This window comes from Oryzias latipes, chromosome 7 (genome assembly GCF_002234675.1).
Source record: "Oryzias latipes chromosome 7, ASM223467v1".
Taxonomy (NCBI): domain Eukaryota; kingdom Metazoa; phylum Chordata; class Actinopteri; order Beloniformes; family Adrianichthyidae; genus Oryzias; species Oryzias latipes.
This window is the reverse complement of record NC_019865.2, coordinates 3620319-3640782: the sequence shown is the minus strand read 5'-3', so window position 1 is coordinate 3640782 and position 20464 is coordinate 3620319. Positions and strand designations below refer to the sequence as shown.

Below are 20464 nucleotides of genomic sequence, written 5' to 3'. Positions count from 1 at the left end.
GAATCCATACAACACACCTGAGTATCACTTACTACCTGTTGCCTGCAGCATGCCCATATAAAAACAAAAGTGCATTAACATTTTTGCTCTACAGGTTCGCTGAGTGGTGTAGACCCATTAAGGTTTGCCCATTTTTAATCCCGTGTCCACCTGTAAGGGCAGATGTGACATAGGCTTGAAGACCCCCTCTGATTAAAAATTGGTGTTTTTAGTGTTTTTAGCATGTTCTTGTATCATTTTTCTGATGCTGGAGGACATATATAAAGGAGCAGATGAAAAAAAGCCATTGGAAAAACCTTGTAGGTGTGATGTAGAACCTCCAATGACAAGCCACAAACTCCCAGCTCTGCTCCATTCTGATGCATCCACTTAACTGAACATCTTTGTTTTCCTCATCTGAGCTGGAATCCAGGTCTACACCGTACAGCTGGATGGCTCCAATATTTCTTGCTATTTTTTTGCACCAATAAAGTTGGGTTGAGGTTGTGAGAGGCTGTAGGCTAGTGGGACCAAGTGTAAACAAAGGGATGATGGGAAATGAAGGCAGGTTCACTCTCTGCCAACAAGTCTCACCAAAACTCAGAGGTGAATTTGGAACGAACTCTAGCCGCTCTGCAGAAACTGTCCCAGAAAACGATAAAATGTTTTTTTTTTTACATTTTGGCTAAAAATCGCATAATAATAATGATTAAAAATAAAACAGGGAACACTTTGAAAAAAGATCAAAAGATGATCGGAGTGGGACTCTATGCAAATATGATTCCTATAAATACCTGCAAACTGGTTTTACGGGTAAAAAAAAATGTTGTTTTTTTTTTTTGTGGCAAACATTTATCATTTCCAGAAATAAAAGAATCATGGTTGGTAGGATCCACTTTGATTGATAAAGACATACATTCTCAGTTCAAATCAGATTTCAATAAACAACATTGAAGTTTTTCAGTGCCATAAAAGCGGAAAAACATCAAACCGTCAGTATTTATTAGGGATGCGCCAAAATATCGAAATGGTGATATATCGCGATATTTAGTCCCGTGATTGATTCCCGATGCGTCTTCATCGAGTATCGACGTTAAATTTATGTTTGGAGACCCTGTGAAACGTTATATTAATCATCCTTTGGTATGACGATTCTTCGATGGCAGAAAGGGGGCGCTCGTTGCGAGCTTGGCTGTCGCGGACGGACGAAGAAGAGTACACAGTCAAACAAAAAAGGTGGAAGGAAAAACATGGAAAATAGCGAGAGCAGCAAGTTAAAAGACGCGCCGGCAGCATCTAAGCTGCATCACCCTGAGTTGTTTGACAAAGCCGTGGCTGTTGCTGGCGTGAAGCCGACACAGCCCGGCGCGGATAACTTTTTCCAGGCAAAGCTACCACCGTCTAATATTGTGTTTAAAAACCAAAAAATAAATGGGGAAATATTTTCCAAAAAACAGTTTTTCGAGTTCTTCTTTCTTAAAATTTGATATATCGTGAGTTGTTAGAGACGACATATATTAATTATCACATTATCGCCATATCGTGATAGTATCGTTATCGTGAGCAATGTATCGCAAATCGTATCGTATTTGCGATACAGTGATTCCCATCCCTAGTATTTATCCATTTTTTTTCCAGATCCTTGTTTGTTTGGTGCATTACAGTTGAAACATATACTTTAAATTAGCATTTTTTATTCAAAATATATGTTTCCAATTATGTTAGAAAGGGAAACAGTTTCAAACAAACTTATTTTAGCAACACTGATGCCAAAAATATGAATAATTCAAAATGCAGATATTTTTTTCTGACAGTTTCACTGATATGATGCGCTGAAATTCTAAACCAAAGCCTTCAAAAAGGTTTACGGCCTTTTAAATGAAAACAACGCATACTCAGAGCTCTGTCCTCAGGACAGCCACTGCTGTCAACAAAGACACGAAAAACAAAACCGTCTCTGCTTAAACTTGTGGAATTCAACAATCAGTGATCTGAAGTCGTTCAGAGGCAGATTAGATCTGTTTTGAACGCCTGGCGGGAGGATTCACACCGTCAACCCGCTGGGAGCGCTCCAACTTTCACTGAGGAGGAATGAAACGCCAACAAACCTCAAACTCTTCGTCTGAAACCCCAGACAGCTGGAAAAAACAGACAGCTGTCCCTTTTCCTCTTCCTGTCCCGGTGCCCCCCCCCCGCCGCAACATCTGCCAGGAACAACAAGGTCCTTTTTAACATTTTTAGCCTTCTGGCAAAAAAAAGAAATGAAACGTTTTCGCAGTCAATGAGACGCTTTCTAACCCGACGCCCCCACTCGCCCCCACTTTTTCCTAGCTGCCCCGCCACCAGCTGTTATCAAACAGAGGCTGAATTCACAGAGGGAGGGGTCAGATTCGTGCATGAGGTTCGCAAGCACAAATGTATAAACAAACACGCCTCACAGAGGGAACCTGTCTAAAAATAGTTTAGACATTTCCACGCTGATGGTCGCTCTAGGGGGAGGAGCTCGTTCATACCATCAGAACCGTGTTTGGGACTCCGCCCACAGATGGTCAGCGACTGAAACCAGAAAAAGAGGCTCTCCGGGAGACACAGAGCAGATCCAGTCCATGTCCTGAGGCTGCAAAGCAGCCCCAAACCACCACACTACCACCACCATGTTTGACTGTTGCTGTGGTGTACTTCTTCTGAGACCAAATCTTGTGTCTCCTGAGCCTAAATATTTCTCGAAAAAGTCTAGAAGAAAATCCAGATGTTTTTGTCAAATATGAGAGAAGTCTTTGTGTTTTTTTTGCTCTTCTCCTTTAAAAATGTATAAGGAATAACAGCTGTGGAGAGCAATCGACCAACAATACATTTTGTTGGTAGATCAAATGCTTTTTAAGTCAGGCCATCCTTTCTATGAAACTGTTTTTCTGGCCCAGACCCACATGTTTGGGGGGACATACATGCAAAATGGCATTTTATAGCTATACTGTACCTACATAAAAGTGCATTCTAGATCAATTTGACCCTCTGTGAGTCTTTGGAGGCATCTGGACTGTCTGAAATGAAACTTAAGTCTAAAAAGGATGAAAGCGGAGCCCAAAGATGGGCCCAGACAGAAAACCAGAACTATATCTGAACCAGAACTGGTGGAACCCCATCAGGACTAGAGGCAGGTCTATGTATTTTTGGCTCTGACTTTTCCTAGGAGAAAGACATGAATTTGTACTATTTTTAGAGGATGAATTTAAAACTATAGTCAAATGTTTTTTTGACAAACCGGTCACTTTGACTTTTTGTAAAAAAAAAAAAAACATGAATGAAAAGGATGGCTTTTATTGTGAAAGTACATGTACCATTTCATATTAATGATGCCATTGAGCACCAAAAAATAAGAATCTGTTTGATATCTTAGATTATTCTTGCATTAATACTTTGATATTTAGTTCCACTGTAAACTGGATTTCTGTTTAACAAGGAACGTAGTGTGAGGTAATAAAGTGGAACTTTTCTTAGGTTCTCATTAGGACCTATGTGTTCTTGTTAATTAGAGATTTTCATCTGAATGTCATTTTAAAGTTACAATCTTAAGACACGCTGTGATTGCCACTTAGTAAAAAAAATGAACAGAGCCCACACTCGTTCTAAAGGTGGACATTTACCTGGCAGTTAGCTGAAGTCGTTTAATTTTAAAAGCAGGCGGGTTCTGTGCCGTTCAGCACGCTGCAGCGTTTAAAAAGTGTGTTCTGTCTATGCAAGAACCCACCTTCTATTCAAATGATCTCACCCGGGTTCCTGCATCATTTGCTGGCATTAAGGTCAGTGTGTGTTTTCATGCATCCACAGGGCGGGTCAGGCGGTGCAGGGAACAGAGACAGCCTGTTCCCAGAGGTGAGGTCAGCTCGCTGCCTTGACACACTTCCGTTTGGACACACTGAGGAGCCTATACGCTTTTATTAAGCAGCAAAATGTCACACCTTTTCCAGTCATTTTGGCTGTGTCCAAACTCCCACCCTAACCACTAAACTACTAAAAAACTATATAGTGCGGGACTATGTAGTGCCCTGAATTTACCATGGTCACTTCTTCTTTTCTTTTTTTTAAATATGACGTCATCTATTTCACAAAGTTAATATGAGCGTTTTGTGACGATTATTTATGAGTCCACTGTCTTCTGAAGATGAAAACGTTGATGGTTTAATAAAAAATACATTCTTTTTGGCAAAAATTGTACAGACGCAATGCATTGTGGTCTATATTCGCTGATCTAGGCAGCACTGGTTTATCGCAGACTTCTGGGAAATTTCTAGAGCACTGGATTTTTGAATTGTAAATTCGGACACCACTACAAATATGGCGAACGCACTATAAAGTGAACTATGTAGGGGTTATTCGGACGTAGCCTTGGCCTCAGTGAGAACACCAGAGTGAAGGTCTTGTGTGCCACTTTTATCAAAAGTATTTCAGGTGGAAGATTGAAGTTTAAATTAAAGGGGATTTGCTGCCTCCGAGCTGTTTCGGGGGGGGTGAATAGCTGGGTTTCCAGCCGGTGTAACAGCATCTGGAACCAGGAAGCGGGACGCGGCCCGTTTCAGTCTCCTACTGACTTGGCAGTGACCATAGGGCGTCCCGGGGAAACACAACCACCCCGTGCCAACAGACCTCTCAGTTACACCCAGTAATTACAAATATAGAATACCTCCTGTACACCCAAAACAAATGAAGTATTGTGTTGCTGCTCACAGAGCATCTCCAGCCTCACTCCGAGGAGACACACCTCTTTAAATGTCCTGCCTGAGGGTTTTCTCAGAAAGGTTTGGAGGAAAATGTGGACGGACGTCCACTCAGCTGAAGGACAAGTTGCTCCTCACAGGGGAAAAAAAAAAGGCCAGACTCATATCAGAGGAACGTTCACATCCAAAAGGGGTTTATCTCCTTTGGACAAGCAGGACAGGAGCCAAATTCATCAACATCCAACAGCTGAGGCGCAACACAAGACTACAGCACCTTTTCATCATCATGACGCTGTGGTCTCCCAGCCATCAAATCCCGTCCATCAAAGCAGAAGCACTTAAAAAAAAAAAAAAACAGTGAAAGGAGAAGCTTCATCAATCAGCTGATCCAGGCTTGTTCCCCAGCTGGAAACAAACTTCCAAAAATCTACCTCCACAGCTTTAGGAGATGCTCTAAAAATAAAAAAAAGGAGGAGAATCCAGGTTGATTCCAGCTGGAGCACCGAGATTTTCACTGGAAAACCGCTTAACAACCCCCCCACAGCTCGCCTTCTTCATACGTCCAGCTCTTCTTGGACTTCTTCCTTTCAAATTAAAAGCCCGTGACACAACTGGATCTGAACGCATCACATGAGCGCATCCAGAACATTTCTGTTGATTTCCCAAAACTCACGAAGTCACCAAAATGTTATTATTATTAACACACCAAAATGCGCATGTTTTGTCGCGCAAACCGGGTTTTAAAAACACAAAACTCGGAAAGTGCGCAACACATGATGAGTCCAAAACTTCATAATTATTTCCACACACATCAAACACGTTTTTCAGCAAATAGTACGGCCTCCTGTGGGTAACAGACCCTTCAAAAACTGGCCTCCCGCTGGTCCAAAGCCTCTCGGGACCTACCTTGTTCATTTTCCCGCTGAGCATGTCCGCTGCTTCAGACGGCGGCCTTCCCCGTCAGCTCAGAGCTCTGAGGCGGCCCGGGACTCTGGAAGCCCCGCTCCTCAGTCCGCTCTGATAGGGGCGGGGCTAAGATCATGGGAGGAGGGGCTGATGCAGAGCTTTCTGGCTTCTGATTGGTTCGTTTATGGTGGGGCGCGTTAACACACTCCCTTCTGATTGGCTCAATTCATTTCCATGATTTTGCTGTAAACACTTGGCTGTTTGAGACTGTCAATGAAGACTGTTGAAAAAAATGGAGAATGTTTTATTTTATTAAGCCACTTTGGCAGAAACTACTGACATGAAGGTACCTAGATTCCATTTTTTACCCGATTACACTAAATTTTATACAGTTTTATACATTTTACCTTTTAAACTGTTGTTTAGAAATATTTTGTGATTGCATAACTAACATTCAGCGGTTTTTATTTGATTGCATTTTCATTTTTCCTGCAACATTAATTAAGTATCTACAAGTTAATCCCTATATTTTTTTTAATAAGAAACGTTCATCAAACAGTTTTTCAGAGCTTTAATATAATCTTATTTGAATGTTTTGGAGGGCATCGTTTTATGAAAGAAAATATTTGCCAAACTGTTTAAAGAAGGATTTTAAACTATGCTCCTCAAAGCAGCTCTAATATTCAATTTTCTAAACAAAATAACCATTTTGTCTACATTTACACAAGCCTGGGTTTATGTGAAACAGGAAAACAAAAGATACATTTTCGATTAAAATGTCACTCAAACATGTTAATTTGGAGGCAGACAGGCATTTTAGTTAAGGTTTGAAAATTTTTCAAGCTCTATTTGTACACTTTGGTTCACTCTCTGATGCTCAAAGTTCTTTTCCAAAAACACATTGATCTGCTGAGGAAAAATTTGCATATTTATATACAAACACACAGTAAAAATCAAAGTAGAGCAAGAGAAAAGACAGTCAAAGCGACTTGCTTAAATAAATAACTTTAGTCAAAAACTACTAATCAGAAATTTCTGTCAAAATAATCTAAACAATAAATGCTAGAATAAAATAAAATAAATGCTACAAATGCTAGAATGCAGAACCTATTTTTGGGATAAAATATTGCTGTTACCGTAACATGCCTTCAATGAAGGAAGGGGCGTGGCTAATTTTCACAACTGCACTGTGTGACTCAGGACGGATTAATGTGTTTGCAGCAGCATCTAGTGGTATAACTGAATAAATGAAAAACATTCCAGAAAAACATATGGTAAGCGTTGTAATTCTGTGTGAAATTTCCTTACGTTTGAAATGTTATTTATAAAAAAGAAGGCACATTTTTTCTCCATTTTGAGTTGCATGAAAAACATGCAGCTCTGGGCACACCTATGGTTGCAATTACATTAACGTATGCATGCACATGCTTCGCTTTAGAGTCGCCTGGCTTAAATTGTGAGTCCCTAATGGTCTCCAGTCTTTTACTTTAAATGCCTGCAGTATCAGTTCTGTCTGCTGCATCACTTTGATGGTATGCAGGCATGAAGCTGGCAGAGTATGTTTTTTTTTAGCGTACTTGTTTATATGGATCACAACACACGCAGGGACCTGCTCCTCCACCAGGCAGCATGTGTCCACTGCTGCTGCTCTTTGTTTTGCTGCAGTTTGAGGAATTCTTGGGTAAATTCATGATGAAGAAACATGGAGGGAAGCAGTGAGAAAAGGTGAAGGAACTGCCCACCGAGGGAGGATGTGAGACAGGAAGCTGGTGCTTTGGATTGGAATGAGAGGTTGTAGTCGATGGGGGGAGGGGGATTCTGGATTAAAGGTGGAGAAAAGAGGGATGGAGCTGCGGTGAATAAAACCAGAAGAATCATTCATTTTTTGTCCTGCACAGAAAAACAAACACAGCTGACAAAGTGATGCAAGGTGCTTCTTGCTGCTGGACATTCTGCAGATGTGGAGGGACTGGGACCACTCTTTGTGGTAAATGAGACAGAGGTTGACAGAGTGGGGGACCCCAGCCAAGAGGAAATGAGCGGACGGGGAGGCTGGAAAAGGGGGCAGCTTGACAACGGATTGTGTAAGACAGCACTAAGCCAAGCGCTGATAAGGTGCAGCTGTTGAAGGAGCAAAGGATCGGTGGGAATGTTGGGTGATACTGTGGACACAAATGAGCACATGTTCCCATTTATTGCACCGAAGAGTTCCATAAAGCCAATCTCTCTGTGCTGCAGACATTTCCAGGAGTTGGCCAATCATCAAGTTGAAGTTTTTTTAGTGTAAAAGAGAGAAATAATTTGTGTGAAATTCTCAAGGAGGCGTTTCTTTTCAGGGCGATGTTGGGATATGTTGGGAATTTAGCCAGGAGAGGAAATGGGGGTTTTATGTCTTTCCCTTCTCCCCCGATCAGCTTTCATCTGTGTGACCGCTACACACAACAACAAGCATTCCTCAAATCCAGCTCCGAATTTGGGAACAATCTTTGTTTTCAAGCCACAGGAATCCAGGCTACAACAGCCATCACCGCCCTGGACTTCATGCAGGCTTTTAACTTTTTATTAGTAGAAGTGTGAGGGTTGCATCTGCTGCTCTCCTGGTTAAGGAGCATGTGGGAGTCTCTATATTTAACCCTGACTGGTCACTGTTCCGTCTTTTGTTGGGTGTGTTTGTCGTGAATGCCTGTGGCTCATGGCCTCTGTATCATCACGGCCAACCCAAACGTTTCCTGAAAGGAAGAATTACTGGGAAGCTACACAAATAAATACAAAACCACTGACACTGCTCCAGGTCTCTCCGTGCATTTGATCCGTCAACAGAATGAAAACAGGGCAACCGCCGTTTCCAGCATCTTTCAAAGGAAATTAAAACTTTAAAGGCAGATTTTTTAACTGGTTAGACCAGTTATGGTACAGCTGGCTTCCCAAAGATAAAGTTGTACATCTAAAGATAATCTAAATCCACAACTTTAAAGCTGCATTTAAACTCATGATTTATTGGAAACCTCATGCAGCACTTCACCTACCATAATTAAGACGGTACAATATTTTAATGTGTGGAACCTTTGAAAAAAATCAGAACTTTGTATTTCATTCTTTACTACGGAGCCCCTAAAGAGCAATTGAAGAAGAAAAAAACTTTTGAAGTAAATAAAATAATAATAAAAATCTAACAGGTGCTAACCTGTTAGTAACGGGCGCGCACAAGACACCCGTTAGCATCTGGCCATTTGTGGTCATATGCGCACAGAGGCATTTTTCCAAGTTATCTGGAAATGGCATTACGTGAGCTAATTGAGTTTCACTTTGCTTTTGGACTTGTCTACAAAGAGACTGCAGCTTTGCTTGCTCAACATCACAATTATTTCATCTATGAACGTCATCTTAATCGAGTTTTAAAGTCATGTGGGTTTTTTTGACGCAGGGGTTACACCAGTTTAGATCAGGTTATTGCTTTTATTCAGGAAGAATTAAGATCAAAGATCGCAAAGTGCATTCAAAATGGGCTGCACGTAAGGAAAAACATGTCCGTCTCGTTATACAAGAACTTGACCCACAGGGTGTTGAACTCTGAAGAGCCAGACGACTGCATCGCCGCAGTTACAAAGGGTCCAAATTACGTTTGGCATTTGGATTCTTTGGATTCTTACGACAAACTGAAGCCATTTGGTATTTGCATTGATGGCTATTGGTTACTGGTGCTCATCAGTTAGTTTTTATCTTTTTACTTCAATTGTCTTTTTTCTTTAGTCGCTCCGTACTTTACCAATAAATATTCCTTTTTTTTCTTCGTGATAGCCTGTAAAATTTCTGTTAAATATGACGTGGAGGATTTGAACACGAACATGGAACATACTATTATTGTGTGAGTGGTAAGTGTATCGGGAAGCATTTGTAAGGCTAATAGAAGTAGCACGTTCTTATGATGGACAGGTGATGCTGTCGTACGATGTTTTTTGCCACACTCTGATCATTAGTAATGTGTGACTATTGGCTCCTTACTGACCACACACAAATACACCACGGACTGGGTGTGGATCTGATACGTAAGTGGCTGTAGGTTGTCCACACAAACTGCACTCTGATAGTGTGCAGTACAACTTTTCGCCTGCTGCATGCCCATATAATATAATGTCCATGAACATTTTCTCTCTATGGGTTCATCGTGTGGCCAACAATCTTGATATTTTATGCGGGACAACAACCCTGCAGGTTTGACCATTTTTTTGCTCGCAGACAGCCCTTTTCCGACCGTTAGGGCATTTGTGACTGAAGGCCATGTCACACTGCCACACGTGAATATACGAGGAAAATGTGAGAAAAGTTGTGGTCTTCACGTGAAATTTTCACAGATGTATCATGAATGAACCATGGAAAAAGTACAAATAAACCACGCAAAGAACACGTAAAGTAACGTAGAACATGAACCATGCGTGATTATTGAGTTGTTTATGTGCAATTCACTAGCAATTCGTGCGTCAATTAGGTAACTTTAAAGTCATATAGGCACTGTATACGCGATATAAAAGTTATATATCAGTGGTACATGCGTGAAAAGTCCGTTAGACATACGTGGACATACATGAAACGGTCGTGTAGTTACATATAAACTATGGAAGATACACTTAAACTTTGTTACTTTCAACAAGCTAAAACATTTAAACAGCTCAAAAAACAAAATCACATAAAGACCCATCAGCCAAAACGCTTGACAGACATCATTTGTATGACGACAAATCCAAGAAACACTTATGAATTACTTATATATCACGCATCAATCACGAAAGACGAAAATTTAATACATGGAAAATACGCAAAATGTACTTATTGGCTGTGTGACACAGCCTCAGGGATTAGTTGCATCTGAACTATACTGAATTTGGTTCCCAATCATTAGGTTTTTTTTTTCAGCCATTAAAATGTTAATATAAAAATTTAAGAGAGGAACGCAGACCAAACTGTGGGTTTTATCACCTTGTAGAATGGGCTACACATTATTCCTGCAGCAGGAAGTTTCTGAGGGAAACCATGAGAACTGCTGACTACTTCTGTTTATATCCAGACTCCACCCACACAGGACTGTTTATTTATTGACACTCAGCTACTCTTCATCAGCAAGAGTGACTGGACAAAGCGTGTTGGTGGGAAGCCAAAGAATAGTCCATTAAAGGCTAATTTCCCCAGAATCATTCTGGGTTCCTTCCAGCCACATAAACACAGTTATGATCACTATGTGAGGAATCCATCCATGTGTTTGATGAAACACTTTAAATATGAGTTCATTATAGAACTATTCGGAGGAGCATATGGAAGATATTTTATTTCAATTTCCAGTAAAGAACTGACAATGGTTTCTGTTTATCACGCCAAAGTAAACAAGCATGATTCTTTGTCATATTCTGGTCAGATTCCCTTGGATCCTTTGGAGGTCCAGTACCCTGACATGTTTATCCATGTTTATGAAAAGCACTATAAAAGGAAAAAGTACTTTAATTAAAAGAAAACCATAAAAAGATAAGACACATGTCCTCCCTGGGGATAATTGGGATCTAGCTGGTTCCCACACCCTTTAGTTTGGGGTCGGTTGCTGCAGGATGACGTAGTACAGGAAGCCTCACATTCCCACGCTGCTCAGGATTTGACACAGAGCCCAAATGTGCACATTAACTCAACCAAAAAAAGCGATGAGACAGATCTTTCCATGGAAATGCAGAAAATTTGTTCTAACATTCCAGCCAATCAAAAAGAGAGCTCACCTTAGTGCAATAAACGCTGGTGCTCAAAGGTCAAAGTTACCACAGTCCCTCAGCCCAAACAACCATCACGCTTCTGTTTACAAGACTGCAGCACGCTGAGGCCTTCACTACAGGGCTGTTACAGCTGCACAGATGTGGCCGCAGCTTATGGTCATCCATATCCTTAATACCGCACAGAAGAAAACACGCACACTCTGTTTTCTGTCCCTGAATGTGCAGTTTCAAGTGTCAACATGACTGTCGCATCACAACAAACCCTCTCTGTTAGCATCTCCGGACAATGGTCCCTCGTTTATCCCAAGAATTAGGTTCTAAAAATAACCAGCGATCGATGAAGTAGGATTACAGGTGTTTTAAGGCTGTGAAACTCCTCACTACACACTTTTCTCAGAATAACATGAACATTTTAACACTTTTCTCTCCTGTTTAAACTCAAAGTTCAAACCTTCATAGAAAAATAGATCAAGTGTCATAGAATGAAAACAAAGATCTGATCGCGATCAGAGATTTATGTAAAATTGACAAATTTGTACAAGAGCCAGGCACTGAGGAGATTGATTGACAGGGTCAACAACCAATCAGGATGCAAAACACAATGTGCTTTTAAAATTAAAGCAACCAAAATTGCACTGAAAAAATTCAGCAGAACAGTGAAAACGAAAGGGCGAATATACAGTAGCTATGGAACACTGTATCTTCATAAAGGAGAAAGGTGGTTTTCAGAAAATACATTGAAGCTAATTCATGCCTTTCCCACAAGTCTTTCATGTTTCATCAAATCTCAAACTCTGGATTTCAGTAAGGGCCTAAAACTGATGATGATGATGATGATGATGATGATGATGATGATGAGGATGACATTTCATTTCAGACATATACTTTAAAAGGAAAGATAAGACAAAATAAACAAAGAAAGAATACAACAAATATTCAAAAGGGAGAGACAACAAGTTAAAGTTTTGATCATAAGTGATCTTAAAGTTCTCTTAGAACTGGTTTCTTCAAGTAATGAAGTAAGGGTAACTGGGCAAGAAACTGGGAGAACTGGATAAATATGGTTTGGAACAAGAACTACACTGACAGTTAGCTGAAGACCAGCACCAAACTGTCCAATAACTGCAAAGTCAATGGATGGAAGTGACCTGGAAAATTGAAAAAAAAAAGGGCCAGAAACTGGATAAAAAACAAATGGTAATACATTTTTTAAAGCAGTCTTTAAATTATTAGAGGGAAACAAATGGAAAATGTCTGAAGATTTTATGATAATAATCTAAAAATGCTATTAACTGAAGGTTAATGGAAGATAGCTTCGCATTGTGAAGATGCTTATTCCTAAAAAATCTGATTGAGGATGAGATCTTCAATGAAAAATGATTTTTCGTTTTTGAAGAACAACTTTCCAATGAAATCACTTTGGTAGTTTTTAAAGGGTCTTTACCATCCTATTTTTAAGCATTTTCTAGGAAAGAAAAAATCTGTATATATGATAATATATTACCTTTGGAACACAAAAGAACACATTTTTTATGAAATATTAGTTATGTACCGAAGTTCTTTTCTAACCCAGAAGAACTCTCTTCTTCCAACCCAGAAGATCTCTGAGGCCCCGCCTTTTACTCCTAGTGGGTCCCGCCTATTTAAGACGTCAACCCAGAGCCAACCGCGGCAGCGTGTCTGCATCTCGCCCACGGAAACAAACAACATTCGAACTTTTGCAATACACTTCAAAACTCAAAAGCTTGATTGTGCACGATAAAGGGTCTTCATTAAAAGCTCATTAGAAAATTGCCTCTGAGTTGTGGGCGGGGCCATTGCCACAGAGCAACCCCACCCCCTTTCCCATCCCCATTGTTGAGAGCAGGGAGCTCGTGGCCCGCCTTGCGCATTTTCTACGTCACTAATAAGCTCCTTTTCAAACCACATTTCTTTTCTCTGCTCCTGATTTTACGATTTGAATAAAGAAATACTTAGAAATGCAATTCTAAGCTTCATCCATCATCAGAAAGATGCCTCAAGAACATGTTCAAAATACCAAAAAGACCATTTTCATCAGAGTGGGTCATTAGATGATACATCATAGTTTTTATCAATGATTATTTACATTAGGCAGGTTACTGTGGGAGTAAAAACTGCAGGACCCTAGAACCTAAGAATCTTGATAACCTTGGTAACAGGTGCAGAAAATATCTGTCACTGAGCTAAACTCTAAGTATGTTGGGTCATAATAAAACATTTCCAGTGAGTGAGCGCAAGTAAGCTCAGGGAGTTAAAGAATTTGGTTGGAGTTGTACCTGCGGAAAAACGTCAGCCTGAACAGAAGGAGGAAACAACAGAGCCGTCCAGCACAAACACCACCTGATGACGTGACATCATGGAGAGCTCCTCACACTGACCTTTGTCAGCCTCATCCTGCCGCTATCGCTCCTCTCCAGACTCCTCCTGTGCAGAGACGAGCTCCTGACCACCGGCACCGGCTGCACCACTCCCTCCCCGCACCAGTCCGAGCTCAGGGCGCACCCCATGTGGGATGACGAGGTCCTGGACGCCTTCTTTCCTCCGTCTGTCCTACCTGCTCCTCCTCGTCTGTCCCTTTGTGTCGCCTTCACCTCCTGGATCCTGGAGGGCGACTCCAGCTCCCGGGCAGCTGTTTTTGTCAGCTGGATAGACGGACGCCCTTCCTCTTTTCCTGGCTCTTGATCAGCCCAGCTGCAGGGACAGAGGGAAGGAGACTCTCTGCCCTGCTCTGCTGCTTTCAAAACAGTCGTTAAAAACACTCGCCTCTCCTCCTCGGCCCTCCTTTTCTCACATGAAAACTCCCCATTTTTTGCCTCCCCCCACTAACTGTTACCAACAGCAACTTTCTTCAGCACACCTTTGGCTTGTCCCTTACTTTCTCATTGCATCCGTCTTCTGTGGACTTCCCAGATCCTCCTCTGATTCATCAGAGCTTCAACTTTCCCATCTTTGAAATGTTCCCGTTTCCTCCTTTTCTCCTCTTGCTTACTCTCTGTTCCAAGAACAACGTCTTCCCTCCTTCTCCCTCTGCAGCAGTACCCCTCTGCTACGGTTGCCTCAGTCTTACGTATACAATTACCTCTCTGTTCTCACCCCCACCCATCTCTGCAGCTCCCCTCTGCTTTCCTGCTCCCAGATACAGGCAGTTACTCCTCAGCCCAGGCAACACATTGTCTGTATTGTCTTGCAAACAACCAAGAAAACCTCAGCAGTGTGACGGCTGCCGTTGGGATGCTGTGCATGGACGGTGACTCAGGCCGGACTGAGCTGGCCGTTGTTCGGGACGCAGTGGCCTCTTCTCTGTGAAACAAAGTCCGTTTCACCACAGAATCCACACCTACAACACCCACCCTCTGTTAATGCAAGGTCACATGCATCAGGACGCTGAGATGCTGAGATGCAGCAGCATCAATAAAAAAAAAAAAACACACTTTTGCACCAAAAGCCTTTTGGACTTTATCAAGAAGAAATGTTAATGGATTACTTTACAATGCTTATTTATGAGTTCAATGACGTCACAGATCCAGAACAGATTCAGATGTTTGGAGAGCAACAGTCTGCATGTTCCCCCATGCATGGTTGGGTTTCCTCCAGCCACTCTGGTTTCCGTCCAAAACCCAAAAACATGCTTCATTGGTTAATTGGTTGCTCTAAGCCTAAGGTGTCCTTGTAGGTGTGCATGTGTGACTGTAAGAGATTGTATGCCCTGTAACAAACTGGCGATCTGTCCAGTGTGTACCCCGCCTTGATCCAACAGTAGCTGGGAGAGCTTCCAGCAACCCCCAGACCCCATAGGGCGGGGTCGGCAACCCGCGGCTCAGGAGCCGCATGCGGCTCTTTAGCGCTGCCCTAGTGGCTCCCTGGAGCATTTTTGAAAATGTTTGAAAATATAAAAAGATGGGGGAGAGAAATATATTTTTTGTTTTATTATGGTTTCTGTAGGAGGAAAAACAAGACACAAACATTCTTAACGTTTTCCAATGCTGTAAGAATGTGTAGAATAAATATTAAATTTTTAACATTTCTATCAACGAAGATTTGCGTCATAGTCTGCGACACACGTTTCTACCAGCAGGGCGGCGGACCGCTAGGCAGGTGGCTGATATAAATCGAACCACCGTCAGTTCCGTGCATTGCTTGATGAAGTTGAAAGGGAATATTCTGATCTCCTGCTACAAAACACAGTCCGATGGCTGTCCAGGGGTGACGCTTTGCGTCACTTTGTCGTCTGTTTCGAACACGTGAAAATAATCCTGAAAAGCAAAGACCTGAACTACCCGCAACTGGAAGATACTGTGTGGCTCGAAGAGCTGCACTTTTTGGTGGATATGACTGTGACAAGCCACCTAAACGAGCTGAATGAAAGTCTCCAGGCCCTGCAAATGCTTGAAGCGGTTCTGTCATTCGAGCGCAAGCTGGCTGTCTTTGCCAGAGTACAGCGAAGAAGAGAAGAGCATGCTGCTTGCACTGACTTGCTTGGCATTTGCACAGAAATCGAACTCAACTGTATTAATTTGATTTTATATACTTTACCTTTTCAAAAGGCTGCTGTTTTCTTTTTTATAAACGCAGGCTGTGTTTTATTGCACTCTGTTTAGTTCCCAGAGAAGGGGCACGTCACGCATGTTCCATTTTTTGTTCGAATCCTCAAAATGAAAATGACATGAAAAATCGGATTTCTTTATTGCATTTCTTTAATTTTATGAAAGCAATGAAACACAATTCATTAATATGCGTCAATATGCGTCGTTCTCCGCAGAATGCACTGCAGGGCAAATAAACATTTAATGGTCAATGCTCATTATGTGTTTGTAGCAACTTAGTCATTTTGATAGCAGGCTAATATAGCTAAAATAGATACATATGCATGCGTTGCCTTCATTATAAGGCCTATATAGGGCTTTTAATATTTTGCAGCTCCAGACATATTTGCTTTTTGTTATTTTGGTCCAAAATGGCTCTTTCAACATTTTGGGTTGCCGACCCCTGCCATAGGGGATACAGCGGGTTAGGAAATGGATGGATTGAGGTTTTAATTGATCAGAAATTGGGTCTAGAAATTTATGATTACTGATTCACGTCTGAGGTTTTTGAACGCACACTGAATGTTTTTTGTTATTCAACCTTGTGTTTGTTACAAGTTTGGCATTCATTCGATTTCAAATCACCATACTTTAATGAAAAGTGCCAATATTTCCCATGTTGTTTGTAAAGTTTGTGCCTCTAGTTAGAAACAGTCACAACAGCTTTTCTGAGAAAATATTTATCATTAAAAATGTTTTAAAACTACCATGGAACAAAAACTAAAATAAAGCTTTCTACTTTTGTGCTCAAGCATTTTGGTTGAAACTCTTGAAAACAACATTTGCGAGTTATCCCTGAAAGCCCAGCAAACAGAGAATTTTACCAATGAAAAGAAAACTCATTCTTCCATGCAGGATTCTCTTTATTCTATTTTGTTGGTTGGTACTTTTCTATTTTAAGGCCAGGACAAACTTGGTGTCAGGATTATGCACTTGGACTTTTGCTGCTTCTTTGGTTCATAATGTTCTGTTTTCCTTGTCAATCACACCAGGTTTATCAATATCCATCTTGATTTGCATGAATGTTTCTCAGTGTATTGAAGTCTGTGGTTTTCAGCTCCGTCCTGTCAACTTTCTGTCATGATATTACTAGACTTACTAGCAAATCCAGATGCTGGAACCCGGAAGAAAACCCAGACGACGTGAGGTAAGTAAGAGGTATTTAATTTATAGTCGGATATTTTGGTAGCAAACTTGAAGGATGGATTCAGATGACGAGCGGAATGATGTGAATCAGGAATCTTGACTTGGAGGCGAGGCGTGGCCGGAGGATTTGGCATAGGAGGTCCCGGAGAGAAGGGCTTGAGCAGGATGCGAGACGTGGAACCAGAGATGACGACGGTGACCAGGTGAGCACTCGTAGTGGAAAAATCCTGTAGGCGAGGCGTAGGAAAAATTAGCGAGAGACAAATAGTCATGAACAAGATACTAGAGGCTGCCAGACAATGCACCGTAGAGGAACAACGAACTGGCGTTGGATGCTGGCACTGGATCTCCTTAAGAGGCTGCAGGCTGATGAGGTGAGCGGAACCAGCTGGTCATGTCGGGAGCAGAGCAGAGAGGGGAGGGGGAGGAGAGCTGACAGAGGCACCATGACACTTTCTGTTTTTCCATGTCCAAGTTTAGTTAACAAATTAAATGCCTGGCACTAAGCCATGCTGCATATTGGGTCCTACATCACCAATTCCTGTAATGTTTGCACGTCAAGTAGCTCCAACCCATATCCTCATTCTGCCACTTCTGCACTGCTGTGGCACTTAGTGAATTGACTTTGTCTACATGACCTGCTACATTTTACAGAATGTGAACCTCTGTTTTAGGGTCAAACCAAACTCTTCTGCCTTATAATTCTTCCCAATGAGCCAAGCTTTGGGAATATGTGATGTCTTATGACCTGTGGGATCTCAGATGCAGCTCTTCCATTTCTTAGAGGATTGCACGGTGATATTTCCCTGGTTTTAATGTCATGTCTTTATAACGTTACACTTGTACTTGTAAGCATGTCAGCGTGTGAGTTGTCTCATGGAGTCTTTGCTGCAGTTCATTTCTTCTCTCTTGAGTGTTTTGGCTGCTTCACCAGAGCTCATGAGGCTCAGAGGACTGAGACTGTACCCCTTACAAGGCAAATTCTTGATGTTTCTCCAAAATCCCCCTTTCCTCCCCCTCTAATTTGCCCCGTTTTGCTTTTTTTCTTCTTCTTGCGGGGCTCTCTCAGCTTTTCATTGTTTTTGTTCAGTCTGAAGCCAGTGGTTCTTGAGTTTAGCTCCAAACATGAGTCCAACACCCACCTCTGCATCTCCTCTACCCGTTCCAGTTGACCCCCCCTCTGTGCGCAAATGCCTCCACGGCCAGCTTTCAGACTGGAGCTCAGGCTGCAGACAGTGTTTACAGCAAGCCCCCCTCCTGCTTTTACACGCCGTGAAATGAACTCCTTCTAATCAACTCCCATCTCAGCAGCATTCACTGCTTGTTTTGTGTTTGCAGAGGAAGACATGCAGCAAATTGAGCTATTATGTCAAACTGGTTCTAGATGATCAGCTTTCTGATTGCAATGCGATTAGAAAACGTGGAACCAAATCAGTTCGAACAAATTTAAAAGTCTTTTTTTGTTGTTGTTTTTTTTGAAAGAGCTGTTAAACGTTTGGCTCATGTTTGGAGAACTGGCAGAAATCAGTTCCAGTCTGGTTCAGAGCAGAACCGGATGAGCTCCCCGATGGGGAGGGAACGGCTAAGATCTTAGGCCGGAGTCAAAAAAATCAACCAGGTCCAAATATGGAGAGAGAAAGAGACGGGATTGTGATGTAAGAAAACAAAGGAGCACAGAAATAGAAGCAGTGGTGATGAGGTCAGTGGTGATGCTCCTCTGAGGCACATCACACTTGTTTGTTGATTGAACCCCCTGAAGCAGGAGTTTTCTGGATCTCTTGCACCAAACTTTCCTCTGACTAAAATGTCCTAACTAAGCTTTAAGGCTTGTCCAGATGTGCAATTATCTGTCTTGGAGTTTCTACAAAACTTCTGTGAAAAACAGATCAGAAACTTTGCAGGCGGTTCAGTCTAGTCGGATAAAATCGCTGGACTTGTGTCGACTTTTTCTTCTTTCTTCTTTCTAAAATTGTGGTTCATTTTGTTGTGTTTTGGCCGTCTGACAGCTTCTGTGGAAGTAAAACTGTTCAAATGTCACGAGTTTAACAAATATGAGCATTCCTGGAATTTCTAAGTTTCATAAAAAAAGGGAATAGAACATTTTTACTCCTCCAAAAGAAATTTAGATAAATCCCCTTCAACAGACTTTCTCCTACTGGATTCAAACTTCAGATTCAAACTTCAGAGATCGTTCAACTGTTTATCCTTTTAAATTCTTATTCAGCTTTAAATAGTTTTGAATAACTGTTACTTATCATAAATGACAGGAAATAAGTTCAGTCCTCACATCTCTTGTTAAGCTTAATTTATGAGATAAAACTTTCGCCTAATTTGCATTTACTAAATACTGCTTTGAAAAATAACAGCCTTTTTTTGTTAGACTTTCTATAACGCTTAACTAAATGTCTTTTTAGCATTCTGTAACCCCTTGTGCTATCCTAGGCACTTTAACGTTGGGAGTTGGGTCATCTAGACCCACTAGACAGTGCTCTGAACCTTTTTTCTTCAATGATTTGTGATCTTCACTGGTGTCCATGGATTACATGAAATCTTTCCTGTCATGGTGCCCGGATCAGTTCCCCTCCCCTCCTCCAGCTGCTCCTCTCCTAACCACCACCAGCTGTCGTCACTCAACCTCATCAAACCCTGCCGTTAAAAGGAGACCTCATCCACCAATTCATCGCCAGATCGTTACCCCTTATGGTGACTAAGCCTGGTCGCGAGTCAGTTTATGTCAAGCTCTCTGTCTTGTTTCTCGCCCTTGACTTACCTTGCTCTCCTGCCTCAGGAAACGTTCGCCACAAGTGACGGCAGTGGAACACGGGACCCACTTCACGGAGCACCGCCTGGAAACTTCAACCTACGCCGACTGCGTTCGAACCTCCAGCCACGCCACCAGTCTCGGCCGCCTCAGGATCTCCCTCGGACCACAGGACCTCCTTGGAGGAAATAAATTACTTTCTTACCTGCCGCTTACCTGTCTCGTTCTCTGGGTTCCAGCATCTGGGTCCTCCACGCTAAGCAGATCATGACATTTCCACCTTTATCCACCTTTGTCATGGTATAGGGAGAACACGTCAATGTAAGGGTGGGGTCATCTAAGATGGCACAAGGGTTAATGTACCTTAGCCTCTTTTTGAATTTTTGCACATTTCACAGCAATTTTACGAAAACGAACAATCCAAATAGCAGACACTGGACAAAATAGATTGCGCCCTGGCATTGCCCATAGGAAAAAACTGGCTTTCGTTTATGGGAAAACAGCTGTGACAGAAAAAGCCTGTAGCAAGATTCACCACATTTTCCACATTTTGCACCAACCCTCTTTCAACTGTAGCTGGCGGGATGCGACAAGTAAACGGTA

General features: G+C 41.9%; 1 protein-coding gene across 5 annotated transcripts in view; it reads right to left on the bottom strand.

Annotated features, from left to right (window-relative positions):
• Window positions 1–14497, bottom strand: part of tns2 (tensin 2) — a 55178-nt gene extending 40681 nt beyond the window's left edge. For 2 of the 5 annotated variants that reach the window (XM_023956351.1, XM_023956350.1), the window contains exons 1-2: window positions 14247–14497; window positions 13750–14062 (exon numbers count right to left, since the gene is read on the bottom strand). In XM_023956351.1, the coding sequence (XP_023812119.1) occupies window positions 13750–14062; window positions 14247–14254 (321 nt within the window). In that variant the 5' untranslated portion in view covers window positions 14255–14497. Of the gene's footprint in view, window positions 1–4968; window positions 5032–5600; window positions 5721–13749; window positions 14063–14246 lie in introns of those variants that run through there. The other 3 variants (XM_023956349.1, XM_023956352.1, XM_023956354.1) reach the window with 3 other exon arrangements.
• Window positions 14498–20464: the final 5967 nt, after the last annotated feature.